Genomic DNA, 26,835 nt, shown 5'->3' with positions numbered 1-26,835 from the left:
GCAGATATGACAGCCAAATAAAAGTCAGTAGTATCTGCATTTTCTCAGGTCTTCTTGCTTGTGCGTACCATCAACAAAACTGAGTTAGACTTGTATTGGGGATTGAGGCGCAGTGATAGTGCCTGCAGGTGGTTGGGCTGTTTCATCCAGGCACACTCAGATTTGAGTTGGATATTTAGGCTTCTGAATCCTGGGCAGATACAGAGCCTTTAGATGTGGGGGGGTGGCCTATATTTGACACTATTTTTATGTCTGTCAAAGAAATAGGTATCAAAACCAAGGTTTAAAATTAAGTGTGTCTTGCCACTGAGCATTTGGTGCTGTGAGGTCTGTCACGGGCTTAGATGTTGTGCACTCATCAGCCTGTTCTTATACACAACCTAGACAGGAGGAGGAGCACTGAGCTGGTTCACTGACTTGCAGGCTTAGGTATATGGACTTAAATCCTTGCTCTAAATCAGGCACTGAATTGGATCTCTGGAGTGGAAAGAGAGCTCTTTAACTACTAGCCAGGGGAATGGAGGACAGCAACAGCTGGCTGCCTGGGCTGTGAGAGGGGATGGTCAGGTTTCTTCAGGCAAGATTGGCAAAGCAGTGATGAGCTGTGCATTGCACCAAAGATAAGACATTAAGCAGCTTAGCATTGTCAGAGCTGGAATAGTTGTACACGTGCCCAGCAGCAAAGCTGTTCTGTTAGCAGTTTGGGAGCCTCAGGAGCCTGGGCACCTACAGGAGTAGGCAGCAGATTAGAGCAAGTTTTTGAAGATGTTTAATTTTTTACTTTAAAACATTTTACTTCAATTTTATAGGAGGCAAAACTGTAAAATAGCTAAGCTGTCAAGGAAATAAGACCAGATCCTAGCAAAAGGTTTTATGACGTCCTCCAGAAGGAATCAAAAGGAGGACTGTGTCCCTCATAGTCACTTATTCTGCTGGAGAGTTCTTTAGTTTATGCTTCACAATATCTACACGAAATAGAAAATTTGGCAAGGGCATTGCATGGAATTTCAGGTAGACAAACTGAGGCAAGTATCAAGGTATGGTGATAACAACCAAGGAACTTACATGCCGCCTGCTTAATCCTTTTCTTTGGCCATGTTCTTTGGGAGGTGCAAAGAATAATAGTTATAAATTAACAGATTGTTAAGAAATACAAGGAAGGTAAAAAATCATAAAAAAGAGATTGTGTGACAACCCCGTCTTAATAAGTGAAAATTTTAGTAAAACATTAAGATTTTATGACCAGTACAGTAAGAAATCAATCCTTAACAAGTTGAGAGCACTGATTATATTTGCAGTTATTTGTAACATGACTTTTTTACAAATCATGCTGTATTAAGGTTGGTACACAGATGACTGCATTATTAATTTTATGAAAGGGCTGCAAGGGTTCATGAAAGTAAATATTCAAGAAAGAAAAGAAATTGTTAAAATGTAAAAGAAGAAAACTAGGGATATGGAAACATTTCTAGTCACCTTTTGTCCTATTTAAAGAACTTGAGAAGCTCTATAGGTGTTCACATATCACTGCAGTGATTTTGGTAAATGTAACATAAAGAAATAAAAATGCAGTCTAGGATGGCTCTTTTTCCAGATGTTCACACTCAAAAAAAATGAGAACATTCCCTTCAGGTAGTATATAGTAGAGCAGAAGGTAAGTGTAGATCATTCAACACATCCGAGGCAAGAAAGTAAGGAAAACTAATCTGAGAATGATTATGCATTTAAATCTGAGCTAGGCTATACATTCCACAGTTAAATTATAGCTCACTTAAGGAGGATGGGTTAATTTGTACTTCTGGAAGGCCAGACATTTCCCAGAGGAATCTGTCTACTGAACACAAATGGGTATTCAGGTTTGAGTTAAATGTAGTGGTGGTCAAAACCCAGAACACTCAAACAGGAGTTTTTCACTTCAGCTAACCATTCAGGCAGAGTTCTCTTAAAATCAGAACTTTGGTATTATTTTGTTGTGTTTGCATCCCCAGAGACATATTTTTCCTTATTCTGCATCCTCAGCTGTTGGTTATCAAATCTCTGTTGGAGAATTTAATGAATAAAAGTCTGTGAGGATTAACTTGATAAGAAGTTCATGTATATCAAACAGTAAATTGCTGTTGTAATGTGATGGTTCAAAATCTTATCAGTAGTAACATATTAATAGTGCCACATTTTTTTGGAAAGCTTTGATGGAAAGGATGTAAACAGGCTGGGTACTCTGAAGGGAAACTTAAGTCAGGCCCCTGCTTCTGTGATAATTTTCTTTTTAGCTTGACAGCAGTTTCCTAGCTCCATACCTTACTGAGCAGTCCAGTTTAAAAAAAAAAAAAAAAAAAGAAAAAAAAAGAGGTTGCAGGGACTTGGCATGCACGTATGCACGTTATCAGCATTTTCTTGGGGCATGAGATAAACAGTAATAGTTTAACTGGTGCAGCAGCTGCCCTTTCTAAAGTGACTCACTCATGAACGATAAAAATACTCGAGCGTTAATTGCTGCTCCATATGGCTCTGACTTAAATAAAGGGTGTCATTCAAGGGCCATAGGATGGCCAGGCAGGGAAGTCCTCATTGCACACACGACTCTGACTCTGCTCCAACTCAGGATAATGTTGCAGAAAAGGCTGCTTATGTTTCTCAACTTGGGATGTTGATTATCTGCTAGTGAGAAAGGAATGAATCAGCAGACATACGAATGTAATTGCTAACATACTTCTTTCTCAAGTGCCAGTTTCCTAGGTATGATAATGGTCTTGAGAAACACTGAGGACTTGCAGAAGGAGGTGGAAAGCGTAGGTTCTATTCGGGTACTTGTAACATTTAATCAGTTTGGTTACTGAAGCAAAGTCCATAGAAAAGAAGGAGTAATTGCTCAAAATCAGGAAGTGATAAAAGTATCTGTTACAATTATTTTGATGCTGTATTTTTCTGTTCTCATACGAAGAATTCTGGAGTCAGTTAGAAACTTTTGACTTTGAAATCTTCCACTTGAGCTTTGGTTCAGCCCAGGTTAGGCTGAACTCAGCAGGTCATGTGTTTGCTTAGGGTGCTGGACTTGGGCCTTTTGCCTCATAAAATGGTGTTGCAAGCTAACTGCAGGCACTGGACCTTCAACTGGCCGTGTCTCTTCCACTGCCTTCCTAGAGGACAACCTTTGGAAAAAAAAAAAAAAAAAAAAGGAAAAACTTCCACTGAAGCCTGCGGTCATTAGAGTAGATCCTTTGTACTTATTTGGCACTATGTCTACAAAGAGCCAGACAGGAGCTTTCTTCTTTTTGCTTCTTTTCAGGGAGAGACAAGACCTCTCACTGAAACTTAGTGAGAGTCTCACAGTGATATGGTCATAATTTCAGTTATAACCTGTAATAAATATGATCCACCAAATTCGATAGATCAAAAATTTGGAATTTTATTGAGAGACAAAATGACAGTCTCGGATAGCCACAATTAAAAGGACAGCGTCGAGCCCGGGATCGGCGCTGGGTGAATGTGGCAACACACTTAGCTAGTATGTCACCCCCCAAGTTCACATTTCTGGCTTGGAGCAGTCTCTTTTTATACACTGGATCGCTGAGAGAAACTCGGGACTCCGAGGTTCCTTCTTCCAAGGCAGCCTCATTAGACATTCATGTTCCAGTTCTGGGGTTCTGAATAGAGTTGCTCGAGAAGATAATGCCTTTAATCGTTGTGTCCAGGTGTGGTGTGGAGATGTTAATTTCAGGAGGAGACGGATGAGATATCAATCTGATGTAATCATCTGGTTCTCCGGGCTTCCATCTCCCTTTTCCATTGTCTTTGTTCCTCCTTTAACGATTCCCGGCAGAGGTATCCCCGTGTCCTTTTTTCGGGTAATTCCTATCATAATTTTCTTGTGTCCCTCCTGTGTCTTTTCTGGCAAAAGAAATTCCTGCACCCCTCTCTGTGCAGCTTTCATCTTAGTTAACTCTTGGTATACTGGATTAGAAACAAAACTTATATTTATAGGGGTGGAATTACATCTTACATCTTTTTAACATGAATTAACTTTAGGACATATATCACATAACCCTTAAAAAAATAGGACCAAGAGGCATATTGAGTACAGGTTAAGCGCAATATTTGGTATTAGAACCTAGAACTGAAGATGTTTTGGAGATAAACAGGCCTGTCATTTAAAAGTGAGAATGACAGCAATTCAGAAAAAAAATGTAAATGTGCTCGTCATTACAATTTTAATCAGTGACATGTTTTCATATTTGGCCTGATTTTACTTGTTTCAGTTTTCTCGACTAATTTGCATTCCCCATTTTTTCTTTGTGAAAGTTTTATGTATAAAGAACAACTATTTTCCAGATATTAAGGCTAAATTATTATTGCAAAATTTTAATAATTCCACATATATCAGCCAAGCTGCCTGCATGAATGGATGAAAGGTGTTTCTGTGTCAATATTGATTGCTTTAGGACAGCGATAATTATTTTTTGGTAGCTTGTTTGCTTTAAGTGTGAATAAAACGTAATTCTATTGATGTTATTTTTACTATGAAGCTGAAGATTTCTTCTATCTTTTCAGAATATATGAAGTGTTTGTAGCACAAGAATGAATGCAGTAGGCCTTTAAGCTACATATGTCTGGACAGAAGCTTTGCAAGCCTTTTGAAGCCTTAGAGAAATAAGAGGCATTTACACTGTCAAATGGTGACACTTGATTGTCATCTTCACCAGGTCCCAGCAGTATGATCTCTTGAGTCCGCAGTTCTAGCAAAACACAGAAGCCACTGATGGATTAGCTGTTTGTTGAAAGTCTCTTTGCATGTACTGGAAAGTTAATGAGGGTAGCAACGATGTTTTAAATCCTACACTGTAAGGAAATCCAACCCAATATAAATTCCTGTTATAAGCAGTTTAGTTTTAAGACGCCAGAATAGAAGTTGCATCTTCTGCACAAGTCTAAACAATAGAATACTGACTAGAATAGAAGCACATTAGCTAAAATAGATTAAGGACCTAAACTATTATATTAATATATAATTTAAAAAAGAAATGTTTATAGCAAAATATCTGTGCAACATTATAGTTTAATCTTTGTACCTATGCCTCGAATGAAAGTAGAACTGAAATAGTATTTTACAACTTCTATTGATGTTGTATTCTCTAATAAGGAAACTCATTACAGCATGTAGTGGTAATGTTTACTGAGCAGTGTTTTTGTTACTGTTCTACACAGCTAGTTTTGAGACCTTGGTGTAATCCTGATTAAGCAAAGAAGCTCCAAATCAGATTATACATCTGGTGGCAATTAGATGGAACAGTTACCACCTGGGAACATAGTGTTTCCACTGGAAAAAGAAAAAAATTTTCACACTCCATGGCATAACTAAAATACAGTTAAACATAATCCTCCCATCTTTTCCTGAACTATATTCACATACATTAATAGTCATGGCCTTTTTTCCAACTTATGGAAATAAAGAGTGCCTCATAGATGTGTGGATGACACAACTCCTTCAGACTGTCATGTTTTACTAACTATTGTTAGAGAAACTGCAGAACTATTTTCACCGTGTTATCTGAATAGAGAAAAATACAGAAGATTCTTTAGCACGAAGAGAATCAATCTGAAGAAGTGAATGAATGAAAGCAAGAATTAGGAGTAGCTAATAATTAGAGATAGTTAATAAATAGTCTCAGAAGGGAAGTGCTAGAAGTGCCATTTTTAACATACTAAAAATTTTTATCACTAAAAGTTAGTTCGGATGATAAACCTACTCTGACAAAAAGGTAGATTAGACAACCTACATTCCCCATCCCAAATTTTCTTATATGTGTTTGTGTGACATTCTTGAGCAATCTAAATAAATAGAAAGTTATACAAACAAAATAATTAATAGGTAAATAGTGTTTTAGCATCACATAAAAGGACTTGCTGGATGAGATGTTAGATATTCTGCCCTGAACAGTGGCTGCCTGTGGTGAAGCTGGTCTGGTGATTCACATTAGCTGAGATTAAGCAAGTGGATTATGATGTTTTTCCTGGCTGAGCATACTTGGAATAAGACTAAGGATGTTGTTTCATGCGGCATAGACAACCACATGTACAATTTATAAATCTCTGAGAACAAACTATACTCTCTTTTATTTACACAGGACTGTGGGTGAGTATGATAAAATTATATGCAATACTTACCAGCTCTATGGCATTGAAGGCATTCTTATGTATTTATAACAAAGTGTTCCACTTATTGTTTTTATAGAATTTAACTTTGTGCATAAACATTGAATGAGGGATTTTGTTTATAGAATGCAGAGAAAAGATTAAGTTCTGATTTCTGTTTGGTTTTCTGGGAGAATAAGTTTCTCAATGTTTTAGTCACCAAAGGCATCATATTTCATGTAATATCAGCTATTTATAATTTTAGAATAGTATTATTTAGATATGAAAATTGATACTATGTTTATGATGCAATTAAGGTATTTTGTGGTGGCCTGTAGTATGAAAAAATAACTTCTACAATAAGCTGATTGTTCATTGTTAAAATGTTTTTTTATTTATAAAATGTAATTATAATGAATCTAAAAGATGCAGAAGCAATTTTTCTGTTAAAATTAATACTAGAACATGGCCTGCCAAATAAAGGTCTATCATCCATTTGGCTAGGGAAAACTTATTTTTCTTAGTTAGTTTTGTGCATTTTGTGTTTATACTTAAAAGTGTCTTTTTTTCTTTCTTGATATGTATATTCCCTCTTTGTCATGGATTTCGGTACTTCCACAGTGTCAAGACTAAGCCTAATAATTTTCTTAATGTGAAATATGTTGTATTTCTCTTCCAAATACTAGCGCTTATGTAACTGAATGTTTTGCACAAGCACAAATATCTAGAACAGCTTCTGACATGCTAATTCCAAAGTGATTAATGTCACTGGTCTCATAAGGAAATCCACCTATTTATCTCTTGTAAGAGTGAACAATCAAATAATACGGTTAGATGAAATTCCACTCCATTTTCACAAAGTGTTAGAAGTACGTAGAGAGTAGCTGAGGAGCTGTGTCTGTTAAGTTTCTCTCTCTGGCCATTGTTGACAATAATGCTTTTCCCCCAGAGATCTTGGACTGGACTCTCAAACTCCAGTCTTGGCCAGCTGAAATGGAGTAACATGACATTCCGTTTACTCAAGAACTTCTGTCATCGCTGTTTTCACTCGAGTAGAACATTTACTCGGCAAAGAGAGTAGGAAAGTTTGTGTTGCAGCTAGCAAGAAAAATGTGCTTATAGATTTCCTCTTGGCATATCCAGCTAAGCAGAATGACGCATGCAGTATAAAATGTCTGGTTCAAATTGTGTCCCTAGTCTAAACTCACCTGTCAAACTCTCAATATAGAAGTATACTCAACTAATTTACTGAATTTTACAGAAAATTTACTCAACTGATGAGTAGATTTGTCAAAAAAGAAGAACAACTGTAGCTCTCAGTGGTTTCAGTTGAAGTGGAACTCCTGCCTCCTACAGAAAGCAAGACATTTCAGTAGCTGGATTGTATAAGTTGCGGCAGCCAAACTTGAAAAATTTCTTCTTGCATATTCCTTAATTAAATGTGTTTCTTTTCTTTTTAATTTTTAGGCTTTTAAAATTTATTTATTTATTTTAAATGGAACTGTCATTATGCAAATCAGTCTTGGAGTACAGCATTCTTGTGCAGTCCTGTTTGGCTATTTTTTAGTTTAGCATTTAGAGGAGTATATTTTACAGCATAAAATATGTCACATAAGGAGAAATTTCTTCCTGTGATCATTTCTTCCTGATCAATGTTCATAATAATTAACTCCTAGTGAAGGCAAAACACCTGAGTTGAAGCAGTGCATTACTGCACTTCAGCTGAAGCTGAAACATTATTGGAAAAGCTGTAAGAACACAGTAAGATAAAAACCTTATCAAATCTGACTGTATTTGAACCTTCGCTGTTTTGAAACATAACATTTTCTCATCAGTTTCAGAACTGATATATGCAGTATTAAAATAATCAGAATACTATTTTCTACAGCTTCATTAAGAAAAAATATATGGTAGCCAGAGATTGTTCCATTACTCAATATGGCAGCTATATTAAGATTACATACTCAAAGAATTTTATATATTTTATTTTGATTACAAGTGTTCCCTGAGGCTGCTATGTAGCTTTTCAGTAAAAGTCTACTAAAACTGTTACCTTGAGGCAAATTAGTTGAAATTTTTTTTACCCTGTGTTCCAGTGAAAGCAAACCAATCATTAAGATAAAGTTTTTAGTCACTTAAAGGGTTGTCATTGCAGTATCTATATTTAGATTGTATTAAAATGGAAAGATTGATGCTCTATTTACAAGCCTGAAGACTATCAATATGGTAGTCAGAAATAATTTGTTGTTTATAAGACCAGTATTTAAATGTTTTCATTTCAAAGCTACTTCTGAAGAATACCTGAATTTTTTGTGTCTTTTTGTGCCTTATTTTGTCAATAGTTTTTTTTCTATCAGTATAAATGTGATTGTTGTCATAGATATATATTGTGAGATATGAAACTTGCAATAGAAAAGCAAATATCTGTCAATTTACGATAAAACTTCACTCTAACCCATGTTTTGGGCTTTATTATGGTATAGATTACAGTGATGTAAATCAGGAGACTTTTCTCTGAATTCCATGGTTTTGCCTTGGTATGAAACTAGTATATCAGATCAGACTGAATTGCATTGTCTTCAGTTTAGATATTTTGGTTTAAAAAAGGCTCATACCAAAGCACAGATTTCTTGCTCCTAGTAAGGACTTTCCTTAAATATCTTAAATGTGAAATGTCATTAACTTCATGCTTAAGAAAGGATGGACTGACAAACCACCTCCTTCTAAGAAAAGGTCTCTTGTACCAAAATTATAAGAGATTTGAAATTACATTGGAGAGTTTTGGGAATAACTTGCAAGTAGAGCTATGCTAACTTAATCTGACTTGGATTGGAGTATTGGAGTCTTTGTGGAATTTAGTGATAACAGCTTGAATCCATTTAAATCCAATGATTTTTGGCACAACAGGCTGCTGTTGGTTTCTTATAAATCCTCTTTCTGCACCTTTCAAAGTGTATATAATATTTTTTTAGTTTAACATCCAACTCCTCTTTCTTCCAGACTGCTGTCAAAATGAGTGAAACACCTTCAAGTAGTTACTCGGTGAATCATCCAAACTCCTCCGAGAGTGAACAGAGTTTATCCACGCGCCATTTCAATGTTACTGAACCTGTTGTGGCAAAACGGATTTGTTTCTATAAAAGCGGAGATCCCCAGTTTAATGGAATCAAAATGGTAGTTAATAGCAGGTCTTACAAGACATTTGATGCCTTGCTGGATAGTTTATCCAAACGTGTCCCGCTACCTTTTGGAGTAAGGAATATTAGTACACCAAGAGGGAGACACAGCATCACCAATCTGGAGGATCTGGAAGATGGAAAATCCTATATTTGCTCCCATCAGAGGAAAATGAAGCCCATCAACCTGGAAGAGGCCAGGAAAAAGCCACTGCCGTGGCAGATCAGCAGGCCTGTCAGCGCTCGTCGTCGAGCTGTGCAATTAGCAAGGCAGAATGAAGATGGGTTCGGCCATCGAGAAAGCAGGATAACTACTCCCAAAAAGATGCTTGTTTTCAAAAATGGGGATGTAAGGCTTAGGCGCACCATAGTTTTGGGAAAGAAAAATACACAAACATTTGAGGCCTTTCTGGATTATATGAGTGAGTTAATGCAGTATCCAGTTGCAAAACTCTATACCACTGATGGCAGAAAGGTGAGAATATGGATGGATGCTGATTTTTTTAAATGATTTCTTCTAGATTATTTTAAATTTAAAAAAAAAAAAGTATCCACGATAAGCTTGAAACGTAGTCATGGTGCATGATCAGATGTGCTAAATTTAATTTGTTTTCTTTCTATTCTTTTTCTCCCTTCAGAAGGGCTACCAGCTTGGAGGAAATGTAGTGGAATCATGGAAACAGAGAGAAGCTAGTGAGGACACTTACACATTTCATTTTAAGCAAAAAGAAAAAACACTTCTTTCTCTTACTCAGGCCTCTCTCAGGCATGCTCCCAATTCTATACTTTTATCCATTTATACAAAACCTTCCTTTTTTCTTAATGCTGTTTATCTGGGGTTTTTAATGTTTTAGAACATGATAAGTAGCATCTAATGCCCAAATCTATTTTTATCATTGCACAAATGCAATGTGGTTTGCCATTAATGGCTTTGAACTCTGACACCTGATTGCCTATAATAGTTTTCAAACCATGGACCAGCTTCTGTACCTCTAAACTCAGGTGGTGCAGCACTAATAATTCAGATTTTAGTCTCATATGCTGTTCGTATAATTTTATCTCAGTGTTTTTACTGTCTGTTGTTTAACCACAGAAAAACACTTATGGTTACACTTAGCAGGTATCTAGAAAGAGAATCCTGTGCAGAGCTCAGAGAGTTCAAAAGAAATCTCCTGTTTATCCTTCACTTGTTGAAATTGTGTATTAGGTTGGGAAAATATTCATAATACCTACAAGTTAGTGAAGTACAGTTTGTAAGTATTAATTTGCAATGTATTTTGGAATATACATTCAAAAGTGTCAGACAGGGTTCTGAGCCCCTTGATCCAGTCAGATCTGCTTTGAGTAGAGGGTTAGGCTACATGACCTCCAGAGACCTTTTCCAAAGTATAATGCTCTGTGATGGTGTCTTATTCTTTTGTGGAAGTATTAGTCAATTGCTTGTGTTGTATTCTGAATTTTTCTGCCAAATATGTCTTCATATGTATACCTACCTCCAAATGCATATTTGTATTTCATGACTATGAACAGTCACTGTGCAATGATGAAACAAAATTACATGTGTAAGCACATTTTAAGAAAATTTTGATATGGATCCAAGCTGCTTCTTGAGGTAATTATCCAATATATTTATATAACAAGATGCATCCTCACTGAAGTAGGAATTGCCTTACAGGAATTGAAAAATTAATTCTGTGCTGTGATACATATTTAATAGTTTGCTGCAAATGAATGTAGAAGCTAAGAAGTGAAGATATTAAAACTTGAAAGGGATAAATCTCTTACATTATTTTTTGGTGGTTACTAAGGCAGAGAATTTAATGTTACTTTTTTTCCCAGGTTCCTAATCTTCAGGCCCTGATATTGTGCTCTGGAGCTGTAGTTGCAGCAGGGAGAGAGCCTTTTAAACCAAGCAATTATGAATCTCTTGGGTACTTGCGGCCTGCTAAATTGCTTGGAATTGGAAATCGTGTGTACCCAAAAGCAAATGCCAAGTCAGAAAGTGAAAAGAGTAAGTTCTTTGAATTCATTTGTATTTTATTAATTTATTTATCTCTCTCAGCATAAGACATAAACACTGACAATCTTACTATGATCAAGGATATTCAGAAAGACCAGCTGAAACTGCTTATATCTGCTTAGGCTCCTCTATAAGCTTGTGAAAGATCAAAGTGTTAATTTTCTTTTTATTATGCAAGTTTCTGGTAAGTATGCAGCTAGTATGCATATTTTGTTTCTGACAGACTTACTTAGAACATGGATGAAAATCTCTAAGTATATTTCATTTTAATTAATTTGATTGCCATTGTTATAAATTTTTTTGTGTGTCAGAATTAATAACAATGGTGATGAAAGTAAAATCTCAGTCTACTTCAGGCTGTCATTGAATTGCTTGGGCAAAACTTTGGTTCAGTTTTCAGAACATAACAAGTGGAGGTTTGGCTTGCCATTACTTGCTCATCTCTTGTTACATGCTCCACATAAATAGGAAAACTAGTATAGAATCCATCCACTGACAACTTCATCATGTTTTTGAAGCTGCTTTTTGCCTAAAGAGAGTGTTGTCCATTCCTACATCCTCATAGCTGTTACATTATATATTTTGAGTAAGTTGGGGAAAAAATACACATGTATGTACTTTGTCTTTGATTACTCATCGAGTTGCTGCACTGATGAGGTCAGGAAGAGTGGAAAATGGCCAGTGGATGTTCAAGAATGTGAGGAGCTCTTGGAGAGAAGCCAGGCTAGATGAATAGCCTAAGGTAGAGGGAAATCAAACGCTGCAGTACCAGAGCTTTATGTCCCGACATTAGAGAATCCTGTAGGGCTGAGGTACTGTCTGCAGGAACTTCCTTAATCCAGAGGTACTCTCTACTCTTGCTACAGCTTTGTGCTGTACTGGAGAACCCAGGGAACACTGTAATTGTTACTGTACTGGGACTTTCCACAGTAACCCTAATAGTTTTGTGGAGCACATTAATATATAAGACATTTGATTTTTATTTGCATGTGGAAGTTCCATTCACATTCCTTCCACTTTATTATCTCCCCACCAAGCCATTAATATTAGGTTTTTCCAGCCTTCATGTACTTTGACTCGCACAGCTTAAGACCTGTTTGCAGAACATAACATAATGAGTCAAGAGATATTAAATAAGAACATTTTGAGAATGAAAGTTCTGCAGAAACAAAAATCCGACCCAGATTTTGCTTTGAGACAGACTGAGCCTTGCAGCTGTAGAAAAACTTAATTGCTGAATCTGATTATCTCCTGCTTCTAATTCTCAGTTAACAGCAATCACAGAAGGAAGGAGGAAAAAACAATTCTCTTTTTGTCTTTAACCTGAGAATTAAAAAAATATCAGGTGCAGGAGATATCATTGGTGATATTAAAGCATGGAAAATGAAATTTAACAATTTTTGTTCTAATTCTTGAGACAGAAAAGGTGAGACTTTTACTTTGAGATGCATAAGTTCTGGTCTGTGTTAGAAGAGTTAGTACAAATTTTTGTTTCTTATTCAGTTAATGGTAAAGCATATCCTTGAGAAATGTGCAAGGGCATTTGCCTGAAGTTATAGACATATTTCTATAATGGTAACATTATTGTAAAAGTCTTGATGTGAGTGTCAACTTCAAAACCCAAACAAAATTAAATTAATGTAGATAAGTTAGTATATGTTAAAATGCTTTTTGCAAGTGAAACCTATCTAGTAAATGGTGGATCATATATATTTAGTGGCAGTTGTTCATACCTTTGTGTGGGTGTACCTGCACTGTTTCCCTTGCACATGCAGATGATCGTGGAAGACAGCAAAACTTTATTCTTATCTCATGGTCTTTTATCTCTCAACACATCAGCAACAGCTATGAGAGAGATGAGAGAAAGTTTTTTAAAATACCCAAGTTATTGCAGAGTAATCAAAACATATTGTGGGAATATATATTGTGTATGCTAATACATTTTGGGCTATATTTAAAAATCATTGAAGTCTAGAATTATTCATTGGCTTTGCTTGAATTTTGCACCATTGTCTACCGTATGGAAACATAAACGTGTTTCAGAATGTCATGATTTAAGTCCAGATTTTACAAGGAGTTCAAGAACTTCAATGTTTACTTCTTTATAGAAGGTCAGTCCAGAAGATTGGATATGAACCCTTTACTTGCGTGTTAGTGAAATTACAAAGAGTAGTTACTCATGTACTGTATATTGTTAGATTAAGCCCAAGGACATATATATATTCACCTCGACTGACATGTTTTAGTCTTAACTTTAAGAACTAATAGGAAATGATATATTAATGATCACTAAAGCATGAAGAGGAAGTAAAGCTGATAGCTTGAAGCCCAAACACATGAGCGCCTATGAATTGCTTGAAAAGCTCAAGGCAATCTCAGCTCTCAACTAAGTATAAAATGAGATCTTCTAGTACTTTTTTAAGCTTTGGAATTTCAACTAAGACTATAGTTCTGGCATTAGAAAGAAGTTATTGTAAAATAAAATTCAATGGACAAGTATTTAAATGCTTAATTCTCTATTAAGGCTTTCTTTTATTTCTTTCTCTGAAAACTTCATAGATGAATAGCAAGATTACCCATGGGTTTTTTTTCTATACTCTCTAATGCAAAATAAATAAAAAATCAAAGTATGTAAAATAACACACTTCATTAGCATCTTTAATACTAATTTTTCTCCTTTCTTCTTTTCTCTTCTTTGTTGCCTGTCCGCTGTCTCATCATCTGGATCCATATCCATGGTATTTGTCTGCTCTGCTTTCTATCTACTGAATGAATCTCTGTTCTTTCAATGTAATTATTGGTAGTGAGAGCTGAAATGGACTCTAGTTCAAGATCTCAGATATTCTCAGTTTCTTCTGATAAAGGATCCAGCAATGGTAACAACTCAAATGATAACAACTCAGAGTCTTCCTATGTTCTTTGCAGCCATAATGGGATAGAAGGAAATCATTCAGTTATTGGTGAAGACTTACCTGTGGCACAATATCAAGATGACATTGAAAAATCTGTTCATGTTAATCAAGATGGCAGTATCACAGTGGAAATGAAAGTTCGATTCAAAATTAAAGAGGAAGAAACCATTAGGTGGACAACCACTGTAAGTCGTGCTGGCCTTTCTGATGACAAAAATATCTCCATTTGCAATTCTTCTGCAATGAATGTCAAAGATTGCTCATCCAATGTAAATACATTAGACTCTATTAATCCAAAAGATTCTCCATTTTTGAAGAGCTACAATAAAGAAGCAAAAGACTCCTTACAGCAATCCAATGAGGAAGTGTCAGACAAAGAATCAGAATCTGATTTGAAAACTGCTGATTGTAAAGTTGCTGAGAAGAACAATTCTGCAGATTTAGACGTAGGTAATGTGCCTGAGGAAAACATCAAGCCTCGCTTTTATAGACCTCCCACCCCTGGGCCAAGGCATGTTAAACAAAAGAAAGCAGTAGTTGAAAGTGTCACCTTGGTATCTGAGAAAGAGGTTCAAGAAAAGACAATAAGACAGTTTTCCTACAGTGAGGAAATAGAGAATGGAGAAAAAACATCTGAGTATTGCATGGTAGCTCATTCAAGCAGAAAAAAATCAAGTGTCAGTAATCCAAAGTTTAATGAGATGAGTGACAATGGTTTATTAAAGCTTTCTTCAGAAAATATGAAAGAAGAAATGCTTTTAAAAGTAAGCCACAAAAGTAGTGAGTTAATAGAAACCACAAATATGAAGACATTAGAAGTGCCTGATGAGGATGAATTGGTACAGAATATATTGGAGAAATCAGATGTGGGAAAAGGTCCATATAGTACTTTAGTATCAACCCCCACAGCTAACATCAGTGGTTTCATGCCATCATCAAAAACTTACCAGACAGCTAGGCCAGGTACAGCAGATCACATCCATAGGTCATGTGATATCAAACAAATAAAAAGATCAGTGAGTTCTTTCATTACATATTCAGAATTATGTAAGTCAAAAGAAGAATTAAAATTCCAAGCTGCTGATTTAATAGCTATTTCTCAAGATTCAGTGCATTCAGCCTGTGCTGGACATAGCCAGATGAAGATGATGGCATCTCCATGTAGTAAGAGTCCTACTGAGAACATAAATCCAACAACTGGATCCTTTCCTACTGTTACTGAAAATGAGAATCAAATCTGTGCTACAACTGAATCTGTGATGACAACAGTCACTGAGAACAGTGAATCTGCATCATCCCTCACCAAAAAGAAGAAGAAGAAAAGAAAATCACCTAGTTTGCTAGAGCAAGGTACATATGAAAATCAAAAGCATCAAGAAATTTCAGGGGTAATTAGAAGTGAAGGATTGCGTATCACACAGGATTCCACAACAGAGGCTATGGATAAAAATTCTGAAATGCCTCAGAAAAAAGGATCTGAATATTTCGCAAAAAACAGTGATGGGCTAGCCAATTCAGACAAAATTGTATATCCTGAAGATGAGCTCTATCACCAGGATGCAGTGGAACAAAACGGATCATCATCATCTAATAAGAAAAAAAGAAGTAATAACAAGAAGTTAGCCAAGGTAAAATTGAAGTCAGGCAAAAAAAGTAATATCATTTCATCTGCAAAGAGTGAAGACGGTGTGATGACAGCTGATTCAAACAATGAATCCGAACACAGTCAGGATATACTTAGTACTGAGAAAGAAGGTGCACATCTTATAACCAGTTCTTTCAAACAGACACCTAACTCATCAGTGACTTCAAAGCCATTTTCGGAAGTGCCAAAAAATCTTAGCTTTGAAGAAGAAAAGGAAAAGAAGAATTCAGAACATTTGCTATCAAAGAAAGAGAAAAAGCAAAAGGCAATGAAGAAAAATCTAGGTAAAGGTGTAAATGAGATAATTATGTCAGAGAGTGCCATTATTCTAGCGGGTCTAAACCAGGATGGTTTTCAAGAGGAGGCTGTTGAACATTCACGTGAAAACTATGTCCAAACTTGGCTGAAAAATTCGTTATCAAATTCTGTCTTACCCCCTATAAAAAAAAGAGAAATGACTGTAGAGAATTGCAATGCCTGTTCTTTTCCTAAAGAAAATACTGATACCTCTATAGAAAAAGAAGCTAGATTTATCACAAATAATGCACATGTAACTGGAAAAAAACATCTACTTGAAGATAATCTAACAAAAAAACCATTGGAACCTATTGGTAAATTGAGAATTTCAGAAGACTCAGCCAAAGATTCAGATGAAAGACAAACTGACTCTTTGATTCATTCCAATACATCCATAGTAGAAGAAGCCACATATTCACTAAAGTCGGAATTTCATCAGAATAGTAAGTTACACTTGTTTCATGAAGCACATGACAATGATAAAAAGATGGCAGAAGTTGACATTCAAGTTACCAACCTATGTCAAAGAAAAAGATCTGAAGTTGCTGTTCAAGCTGATTGCACAATTGTTAGTGAGAAAATTGGAATTGAAGTTCAGAATAATTGCATGTCTAGCATGTTGCTGCATGAACTACAATCAGCTTTGCTTGGTCTGCAGAAAGGACATAGTGGATGCATCGGAAAATCATGCAGCTTTTTGGATCATTCTCCTGAAGCTCTTGGTTCTTCCTCCAATGCCCTCCTTGCTTGGCTACTTTTACTGAATCTGAGAGAGAGTTTGATTGGGACAATCACAGATGATATGCAAAAAAATGCCTGTAGCTGTTCTGAAATATTTACAAAGTTAAAATGTCTGAAACAAACTGCAGCTATAGAACAAGCTGAGGAGCTGAAGGCTGTCTTGTCACATCTCCAACAATCAACAGAAAGTAAGTTACTACACCTTAGGAAGGAACTTGAAAAGCAGGACTCCACACATGAGAATATGCCCATATCTGAAATTCCTAATGATGTACATTTGCATGAACATGAAGACTCAGTTGAGCCTTGCATTGCAATGGACAGTGTCAATTCTGAAGAAGCTCTAAAATTAACTGGGGAATCAGAAAGTTGTTTAGCTGTAGAGAACAATCTTTGTAAAGAAACAGAGACTTTAGACATGACTGTTCCCAAAACACAACTAGATGGTCAATATGCCAATACTAATTCAAATACCTGTAGCCTTCCATCAGCTATAGAGACATCAGAAAGAAATGAAGAAATGCCAGATAGCCTATATGAAAAAACTCAGGATACATCATTCATTAATGAGGAGTCAGAGTCTTCAGTAGAACCCAACTCCACAACTTCTAATGATAACAATTGTATTTTAGATCAGGATAGTTCTGATTTAGAAGGTGAAAAAGGCATTGTATCTGTTGCTACTGATAAAAGTGAAGATGATGATATTGATCCAAAGTCAGCAGATATTGACAAAACCCCAAAAAATCAACTTACACTAGATGCTGAAACCTCTGTAGAATATAATAATGAGGATTATTCTGTACAGGGTGACAAGGAAGATGCAGAAATATCTGAGGAAACCTCTGAGAGGTTATCTACAGTCTCTCCATTATCATTTCGCTATGAATCAAAGCAAATTACAGAATGTGACATGACCGAAGGAGAACAGAAATTGCAAGTAGAAGAACTGGAGAGTAAAATGGGGTCTGACACACCTCAATTTAAAAAATGCTTAAAAAGTCCTGCTACTTCAGACTGGTCAGATTACAGACCAGATACTGAAGAGAGTGATTATAACTTTAGAGCATCCAGTGACTTGACCAATGAAAGTGGGGAGGAAGCACTTGAAAGACATTATAATACTGGCTATGTAAAAAGAACTATTGAAAGACTCTATGGCAAGACAGAAGCTTCATTTAAGCCTGACTTTCACAAAGAATTTCCTTATATGTCGAAAGTATTTCAAGTGGATACTGAAGGATTCCACTCTGCAGTGGGGGAAAAAATAATTTATTTTTCTCAAGAATCTATGTCTTGTTCTGCAGAGAAATTGTCACATTCTTCACTACCCTCACAAGAATATCCAGTAAAAGTAAACAAAGATGACAGTATACTGAGAAGAGAAAATACTCCTTTATCAACACCACAATCTGCTCTTAACAGAGAAGGCACAAGTTATACTAATGACTGTTTAGGGGATTCAGCAAATCAACATTGTCAACCTAGCATTCAGGCTAGTGAAGATGAAGGAATATTGATAGATAAAGGCAAATGGCTTCTGAAAGAAAATCATTTGATAAGAAGATCACCACCTGAACGGATTGGAATGTATGGTAATTTGGATACAACATCAATTGAAAGTGATGAAGCTCCATACTCTCACTTTGGCAATCTGAATCAGTACCCTGCCCTTGATGAGATCCCTTCTTCGGAACTTGAAGACATGGTAAAACCCCCTGAAAATTTTTGCAGCTACTTCAATATGCCTCATAATAGTGATTCAGACCCCTTTCAAGATGAGTCAAATACAAAAGGCAAACCTAGTCGCAGTGGTAAGATCCTTCCTGCACCAAACAAAGACAAGACTGATCCATCAACCATGGCAGGTTCTACTTCCACACATGCTGACACCAATTTTCCAGCCTTTTCATCTGTAGAATTTAGATTGCCTGATAACAAGGTGCATCCATTGGAAAAGCCTTCAAATGCTGTGGGACCCATACAGTCTCAGCCAACTAATGTTAGTAATGTTGATAGAAGTGCTCTTCAGGAAGAAGATTCTCTGGACAGACTCCATGCGATATGTGGCCAACATTGTCCAATACTGATGGTAACAGTAATACCAATCAATGAGGAACAAAGAGGATATGCCTACCAAAAGGCATCTGATATTGAGAACCAGCTGTGTTCATATTTGTTGGCCAAAAAGAACAAACATTTAGAATGGTCAGATCAAGACCTGACAGACAAAAATAATCATGTGACTTTGAAGAATAACTCTATCAATAAGATTGCCAGTAATATCTTTAATAGGTTTTATGCTGATAACACCTTAGATTTTTTTAGTAACTTTGGAATACTTGCATCCTCAACTTTGAAAGATGCAAATATTTTAGGGGAATTACATATTACAGAAGATATGAATGTAAACCCCATGGAAGCCAGAAATTGTCAAAATAGTGTATCCAAACACATACCCAGTGATCTTGCCACAGGCACAAAAACTGAGCTACCCAATGGAAAGACAAAAATATGTCAAACCTTAAGAATAAATTTAATTTATATTGTTGGAGAAAAATTTTCTCCTATGTTGGCAGATACAGCAGAAACCTGTCATTCTGAAACATTTCTGAAGTGTGACACTTCCTTAAATAGCATTGAACATAAAGATTCTGAAAATATGAAAAACAAAAATGCCTTTCCTACAGAAGAAGAAGAAGACAAAGAAGTAGTTTGCTCTTCTAAAATGAACAGTGGAAACAGGAAAGATAAGAATGACTTGTAATAGTGATCTTGGAACTTCCATCACATTAGATTAGTGAAAGCATCTTCAGGAAAAAAAAATAAAAATAAACTGCTGAGCGATGCAACCAATAAAACTCACCATGTGAATAAACTAGATAAAAATAAGTCACAATTGTATATCAGTGCTGAAATACAAATATTAATTAAATTTTTATGGGAACGACCGTACGAAGAAAAGTTGTTCTTCTAAGGCAATGATTTCTTGGCTAGGAAAGAGTTTTTCTCTGAAATATTATCTGTTAAGAGGTAGTTGTATACCAGTCATCTAATTTTAGAGAAATGATGGCTGCTTGTTTCAAAAGAGAACTGAAATTTGAATTACCTGTTCAAGCTTTAAGATAAGATTTTTATATTCCATGACATTTGAGAAGGAGCTTGAAAACTGGCTTTCAGTAGAAATGCTTTTCCCAGAAGAAAATCCACTGATATGCTTAATTTGAAATGAAAAGTAGGAAATAAATTCAAATGCTGTAATACAATAACAAGTAGGAAACAGAAGTCATGTTAATTTTATATAGATGTACATTATGAAATTGCTGTTTGAGATTTCAAAGGCCAGCTACAGAACATGTATGTAAGTAAAGAGATTTTTCCAAGTAGGATCATCCAGGCACTAAATAAAGTTGGCCTCTTCAACTCAGAGGACACTAGAAAAGGGACGTTTTTAGGAACTGAGAACAGACTGTTTGTCAGTGGACTTCCTGACTGCTCTTGCCATATTTTCTTCTGAGGCAGCACCACATACTCTTAAAATTGTTCTACGTACACTGAAAGTTTTAGTTGTGTGTTCTAACTTAACCTCTGTCCTTACTGAGATTGTATTTGTGTTTTTGTGTTGTTTTGTTTTTTTTTTTTTGGGGGGGGGAGGTTTGTTGGTTTGGTTTTGTTTTGTTTTGTGGTTTTTTTTTGTAAATATGTTGTATTTTGAGAATCCAAGGCATATACAATATATTCCAGGATCTTACAATCTGTTAGAATTATTTTGCATACCTGTTTACAACATTTTTTTAATACTGCATGTATGTAGCAAGCACCTATATATGGTTTATAATTTTCAGTAAGTGATGTAACACATGAAATTGCAATATATTTAATGTATATTGTGATTAGGGAGAGTGCTTCATTTTTTTGGTTAGATTTTAATTCCTAATACTGCACAGTACCTCTTTTCCATGTCAGTGAAGTCAAGAGATATACCTGAAAAACGAAGGTGCCACTTTTCATGTAGAGAATGAGAATTTGGCCATTCTGTACTCTTGAAGACTGCGTCTTGGATAACTAGTATGTACATGCTGTGATAAGCCCTGGGTCATGATCCTATGATTATCCAGACTGGGGACATAATAAAAGGCTGATGCAAATTCCTTTTGGCCCAGAGGCATTGACTGTGTTTTTGTGGGACAGAAGGCACATGGATGGGAAGTAGAAGTTGGATGTGAAGTAAACGGGGTTTGTGGCGCAAGTAGGAAACCTAGAAGCACTCCTCAGTTTTTTTAGAATTCCAGTGGCCGATCTATGTCCCACTAAATAAATGTTATATTTCTATTGTTTGAAGCAGTGTATTCTATGTAATAAACTAATATTAAAATTCCAAATCGATGTATTATCTAATATATTTCACACCAAATAACTGCGTGTTATTTCCTATGCTGCTCTTGTTTCTGAAGAAGTTTTTCTGTCCATTTCCACTTCTTTTGGTGTCCTCTTTCACATGTTTTAGAACCGCTCCAAGTGAAAAGTTTAAATGGTATTTTTTCATCCCTTTACATGTCCATACAGAAATGAAACCTTTTGTAATGGTTTTAATTTAATAAAACTGGGCGGAGACACCAATTAATGTAGGGGTTTTAGTGTTTTTGTGGGAGGGAGAGATTAGGAGAAAAATAAACAAAGCAGGCTTAAGCTTAAAAATGAACAACAAAAAAAGTTTTATTAACACACACTAAAAGAATAGAAAAAAAAGCCGGAAAAAAACCTAAAAACAATGAAACTTTAAAAACACGCTTCTTTCCTCTTACAAACTATTAACTTTCTTATTGAACAACTTAGAAAAAACCCACAACTTAGGAATTTCAGTCAGTTTCACTACTTAGACATAACTACTTATTACTTAGGAGAAGAGTCCTTCTCAGATTTTTTTATGAAGACGTTTGCTATAAGACAAAATAGTCAAATGCTCTCTGTTACACATTCTGCTGCTGCCCGGAGTTTTTGCAGACTGTGATGTTCTATCCACAGAGCTTCTCAGTGTATCTGGGGTATCATTTACGAATACTTCTTCTGATCTAAAATTATCTTTGTCTCAAAGGGCTGAGACTTCCTTTTTGACCCAAGAGCGGGGGTTTCACAGTTCCCAAATAAATCTCTATTACACCAGTCCTTAATTTTGATTAGAATAGCATTCTACCTAAATAATACTAAGATGCTGCAAAGAACAGTTCATTTCTTCATAATTTATCTTAGAAAAGTCTGGTTAAAAATGTCCACTTCTTCAATCCTATTCCAATATCATTAGTTCTTTCACTTCTCATCTAACTGACTTCATGCAGTGTTTGTTCCATGTACCTTCTGTTTTCTTCTTTCTTCTTTCTCTCGAGGAAGAATTGTGCTTTAAAAGTTCTCAGTTGCTAAGAAAGGGTTAAATGTTTTTTGCCCGGGCTTGCAAAAGCCACGTGCACACGCCGGGCTGGTAGAAGAAACCAGCAAATGTCCTTTTTTCCACCCCTTGGTCTCATCCACGGCGGTCTAGCTCAGAGCTCTCACTAAGCTGCAAAGCAAGGCCTCACCTGAGCTGCTTTCATGCGGGCAGCAGTTCTCAGAGGGCTCGGCAAGGCCCGGCCCAGCCACCCAGAGGCAGAAGGGTCTGCCCTGGGCCTCCCCGCTGCTCCCCCACCCCGCTGCATGCGGGCAGCGGTTCTCAGAAGCCTGGCCAGGCCCGGCCCAGCCGGCAATGGGGGGCTAACCTGGGCTCCCCCCGCTCTCCATGCGGGCAGCAGCTTCTGAAAGCCCGGCTGGGCTTGGCCCAGCCACACAGAGGGGCAGCAGAGCCCGACCCGGGCCGGGCCCGGGCCCGACCACGTTACCTCATGGCAAGTCACCAAAGCAAGAGAGTGGGCGGTCTCCTGCACATCAGTTTTAAATGTTCCTTCCAAAGTCGCACTGACACGTCTCATTGGTCAACTTAGCTGCCAATATCCCAGCCTGCTTTCTGATAGGTCCTTGTCCAAGCCCCCCCCTTCCCCGCCCCGCCCCACCCCGCCCCCCCTCCCCCCCCCTTCCCCCCCAATGCCACAGTTAGGGCAGGGAAAAACATTTTACATTTCTCTATATCTAGAAAACAAAATTGTGCCAACCTATGGTACCTTTGTTTGACAAATGCAGCTCGAAATTCTAGAATCCATCTGAATGTCCTATAGCATTCTGTGCTGTAAATAATGTCTAAATTGTAAGCAAATTCACAGCTGTATATGTCACTCACAGCCTTTCTGCTGGATTCACAGCACTATGTGCTACATTCACAACACCTCAGTGTTTCCAGATCAGGGAACCTTTAATCAGATCCTTATTACCGAGTTACTGGGAGCTGCTGAGCAAACTAAGCACTCAAAACCTGAGATGTGAGGTACTCCCTCAGGTTACAATTAACAGACACCACAGCAAGTGGTGAAATACTTGTTAACTGAAAGACTTGGGTTTGATTTCTGTGTGTTATCTGAAAGAGAAGGAATACAATGGTCACCTCAGAGCAGGACAAAAGGTTGACAGTGAGATGTACCATACTGTCATAGTGTTTTTATACTCATTAGTGGTACAGGGAAGATCAGAGAATTGTGAAATCATTCAGGTCAAAAAAGATCTCAGAGTCCAACCATTAACCCAGAATTCCAAAGTCTACCATTAAACCATGTCCCCAGGTGCCATATCTACATATCTTTTAGATACCTTCAGGGTTGGTGACTCAACCGTTTCCCTGGACAGCCTCCAATGCTTGACAACCCTTTCAGTAAAGTAATTTTTCCTATCACCTAATCTGAAATCCAATCGAAACCCTCCCTGGTGCAACTTAAAGCAAAGTTAGAGAATATCAGGTGTCTGAGATGCACAGATAAAATTGTTTTCATAGTTAAGTTTGGAGAAGGCTGAAGAGACAACCTCACAATGCTAGAGCAACATACTGATTGACAGAAGCAAAGACACCATGAGGAGTAATATGAACTACTTTAACTGGGTAGAAAAGCATTCAACAAGCATTCTGGGATTTATATAGAGTATGCCATACATCTGGAAAGATGTTTTTTCTCTTGCCATAATGTAAAAAGAAACAGCCAACATAAGATATAGATCACAGTCCCAGGAACTCTCATTTTATCTAGTTCAGCCGCTTGCTGGAGGGAAACTACACAATTAGGTAAGTAATTCCATATAATTACTAAATCTCATTTTAAATCTTTTTCTCTGTAGTCATTACAGCTTTCACCAGACAGATGTTCTAGAGCTTGAGTCCTGCTTTTGATGTCTGTCTTGAATATTTTCTGGTTTCCATCCTCAGCCTAGTCATGGTTAGTTTCTATATATGTCCCAAAGCCATCACTGTAATTTGCTTAGAAAAGTCTTTTTCTTTCTTGGTATCTATCAAAAAAATCAGACTTTTTCTCCAACATAAATATTTTCTCCTTTTCCTCTAATCATCACAGTTGTAGTTTCTGAAATGCATAAGGCATATTTCTCTTAATTTTAAGCAGAGCAGAGGAAAAGAAGACTATTTATTTGTTCAATGTATCACTATTAAACAAGTACCTTGACTTTTATAGCACTAATGATATCAAATATCATTAATCTAATCACAATGTTGATCCACTGTAAGAGTTATGGGAAATAGTTAATATAATTTTCTCACCTTGTGTCACAGATTAACCCCAGCCAGAACTAAACCCTACTCAGCTGCTTGCCTACTTCCTCACCAGAGGGATTGGAGAGAATAGAAAGGAGAATACTCATGGGTTGAGATAAAGTTTAATAGATAAAGCAAAAGGTGCACACACAAGCAAAGAAAAACAGGGAATTCAATCATCAGCTAATTTCAGCTGTGGGAAAAGCAGATTACAGCAACTTTTGAGGAAGTTCACAGTACTCTGTTGATAGTAAATGTATTTTTGTCAGTTACTGCTTTCTCAGATCTCACAGTTGTTATTTTTTACTTATACTTTCAGTTTAATATGCTCCAGCTATGACAATTCTGGAATTGATCAAATTTAACTTGTTCATAAGAGTACCTATTGGTGATACCATTTTCCTTAATTTCATGCCATTGGTACTTAGCTTCCACTGAATGAGTGGTTTGGGTTGGAAGGAGCCTTAAGACCCATCTAGTTCCAGCCCCACTGGAGTGGTCAGGGATACCTTCCACTTAGGTCACTCACAGCTCCATCCAACCTGGTCTTGAGCACTTCCAGGGATGAGGGCATCCACAGATTCTCTGGTCAACATATTCCAGTGCCCCACCACCCTCACAGAGAAGAATTTTTCCCAAATAGCTAATCTAAACCTGTTCTCTCTCAGTTTGAAGGCATTGTCCCTTTTCCTGTGACTTCATGCTCTTGTTAATAGTGTCTCTCCACCTTTCCTGTAGGTTCCCCTCTGTTACTGGAAGGCCACCCCAAAGCTTTCTCTTTCCAGGCTGAATAAACCTGATTCTCTCAGCCTTTCCTCCTATTAGAGGTTCTTCATCCCTCTGATCAGCTTGCTGGCCCCCTCTGGATTTTCTCCAACAGATCAAAGTCCTTCCTGTGCTGTAAAGCTTCAGTGGATTCCAAACAAGCTGCTACATCTGTGTAGCCAATCACACCTTTGCAGAGATACAAATCCTTTCTTAAACAGTTCTTCTTCAGCAGAGCTAATTTACTTTCAGAGTTGCCAATGTTTAAAGTGATGAGTGTCAAGGCTGTCATTACATAGCACAGCGTTGAGCAGAGCTGATACATCCTAAGTAAAAAGAACCCCATATTTAATACAATATTTCAAAACTGTGTTTGAAATACAATTACGTTCATTCAAATTTGACTTGGTCATATAGGACACTTGGAATAAAAGATATGAATGCAACCTGACATTTCATGACATACCCAACACAGCAAACTCAGTATTTGCCTGCTGCAATTTTGTGAAACACATATTTCTGTATTCATTGACACTCTAATATTTAGAATTTTGGTTATTGAAATGCATTTTATTTAAGAATCTTGAGTTTAAGTAATTCAGAGAGTCTTTTTATCTTTTGATTGCTAGGAAATGGAATGTGTCAGTCCTCACCAGTGATGTGCCATCTGCAGGAACAAGTTCAAAGGTTTATATTACATTGCAGGGGGATGGTGGCAGTTCAGGTCCTATTTTTTCTTGATGGAGAGAAGGAAAAATTATTTCAGAGAGGCAATGAAGACATCTTCACAGTAAGTAATATGTATTCATTGTGTTGCCCTCTTGCCTCCTGCCAGATCGCATGACATTTCAAACTCCATGTGATGAAAAGGCACTTTTTGTATGTTATGCATATCTAGTAAGGAGAAAGAAGGTCTAAATTTAGTATCCTTTTCCACTCACTTATCCAAAGCTTATTTGATTCAACATGTTTATTATCTGTTGAAGAACTATTGTTTTATTTGCATTGTGCCCAAGAAAATACCAAGAAAAATACAACAGATAGTTGTTTAGTTTACAAATCTGAAACAGAGCTACAATATTAAAAATTAAATGAGGAAGTGAAGAATTAAGATATGGAGTAAAATTTGAACTTTTTAAAACACCTGCTAGTTTATGGAAATAGTGGCAAATTTTATACCTGTAATAAATCTATCTGAAACTGCTTTTGCTTCCAGTTACACAAACTGGAATCAGTCTTATAATGTGGTGAGTTAGGTGAGCCAGACTAAATCCTTTATCACAATCTGCATAGCTTGAGTGTGTATATAGGATTGTCAGGGGTTGTCTACAGGTGTCTGCTATAGAGCCACCTGACAAACAGGTGATTCCATCAATAGTATCTAGGATAGAAAGTCCCCTTCAGAGAAAAGGTGCTTGATGGTAGCACTGATGAAGAACTCACCTTTTCCACAATCACCCTGTAGATGTTTG

The 26,835-nt window shown here is 36.8% G+C and overlaps 1 protein-coding gene across 1 annotated transcript; it reads left to right on the top strand.

Moving 5' to 3' along the window:
* Positions 1 to 9,135: 9,135 nt before the first annotated feature.
* LOC131378525 (oxygen-regulated protein 1-like) lies at positions 9,136 to 19,687 on the top strand. Its single transcript, XM_058419986.1, has 3 exons — positions 9,136 to 9,780; positions 11,145 to 11,316; positions 14,130 to 19,687. Exons 1-3 carry the CDS (start codon positions 9,142 to 9,144, stop codon positions 19,685 to 19,687), a joined length of 6,369 nt encoding a protein of 2,122 aa, XP_058275969.1. The 5' UTR covers positions 9,136 to 9,141.
* Positions 19,688 to 26,835: the final 7,148 nt, after the last annotated feature.

Source organism: Hirundo rustica, chromosome 1 (genome assembly GCF_015227805.2).
Source record: "Hirundo rustica isolate bHirRus1 chromosome 1, bHirRus1.pri.v3, whole genome shotgun sequence".
In the NCBI taxonomy this organism is placed as follows: Eukaryota; Metazoa; Chordata; class Aves; order Passeriformes; family Hirundinidae; genus Hirundo; species Hirundo rustica.
The sequence above is the reverse complement of the archived record's forward strand: the minus strand, read 5'-3'. Positions and strand labels throughout refer to the sequence as shown.

Bases quoted from the DNA above. Each gene is read 5' to 3' on its own strand.
- LOC131378525 (XM_058419986.1), top strand. From the start codon at position 9,142: ATGAGTGAAACACCTTCAAGTAGTTACTCGGTGAATCATCCAAACTCC. The intron at 9,781-11,144 runs GTGAGAATATGG...TTTTTTTCCCAG, and splicing joins ATACCACTGATGGCAGAAAG to GTTCCTAATCTTCAGGCCCT. The intron at 11,317-14,129 runs GTAAGTTCTTTG...AATTATTGGTAG, and splicing joins CAAGTCAGAAAGTGAAAAGA to TGAGAGCTGAAATGGACTCT.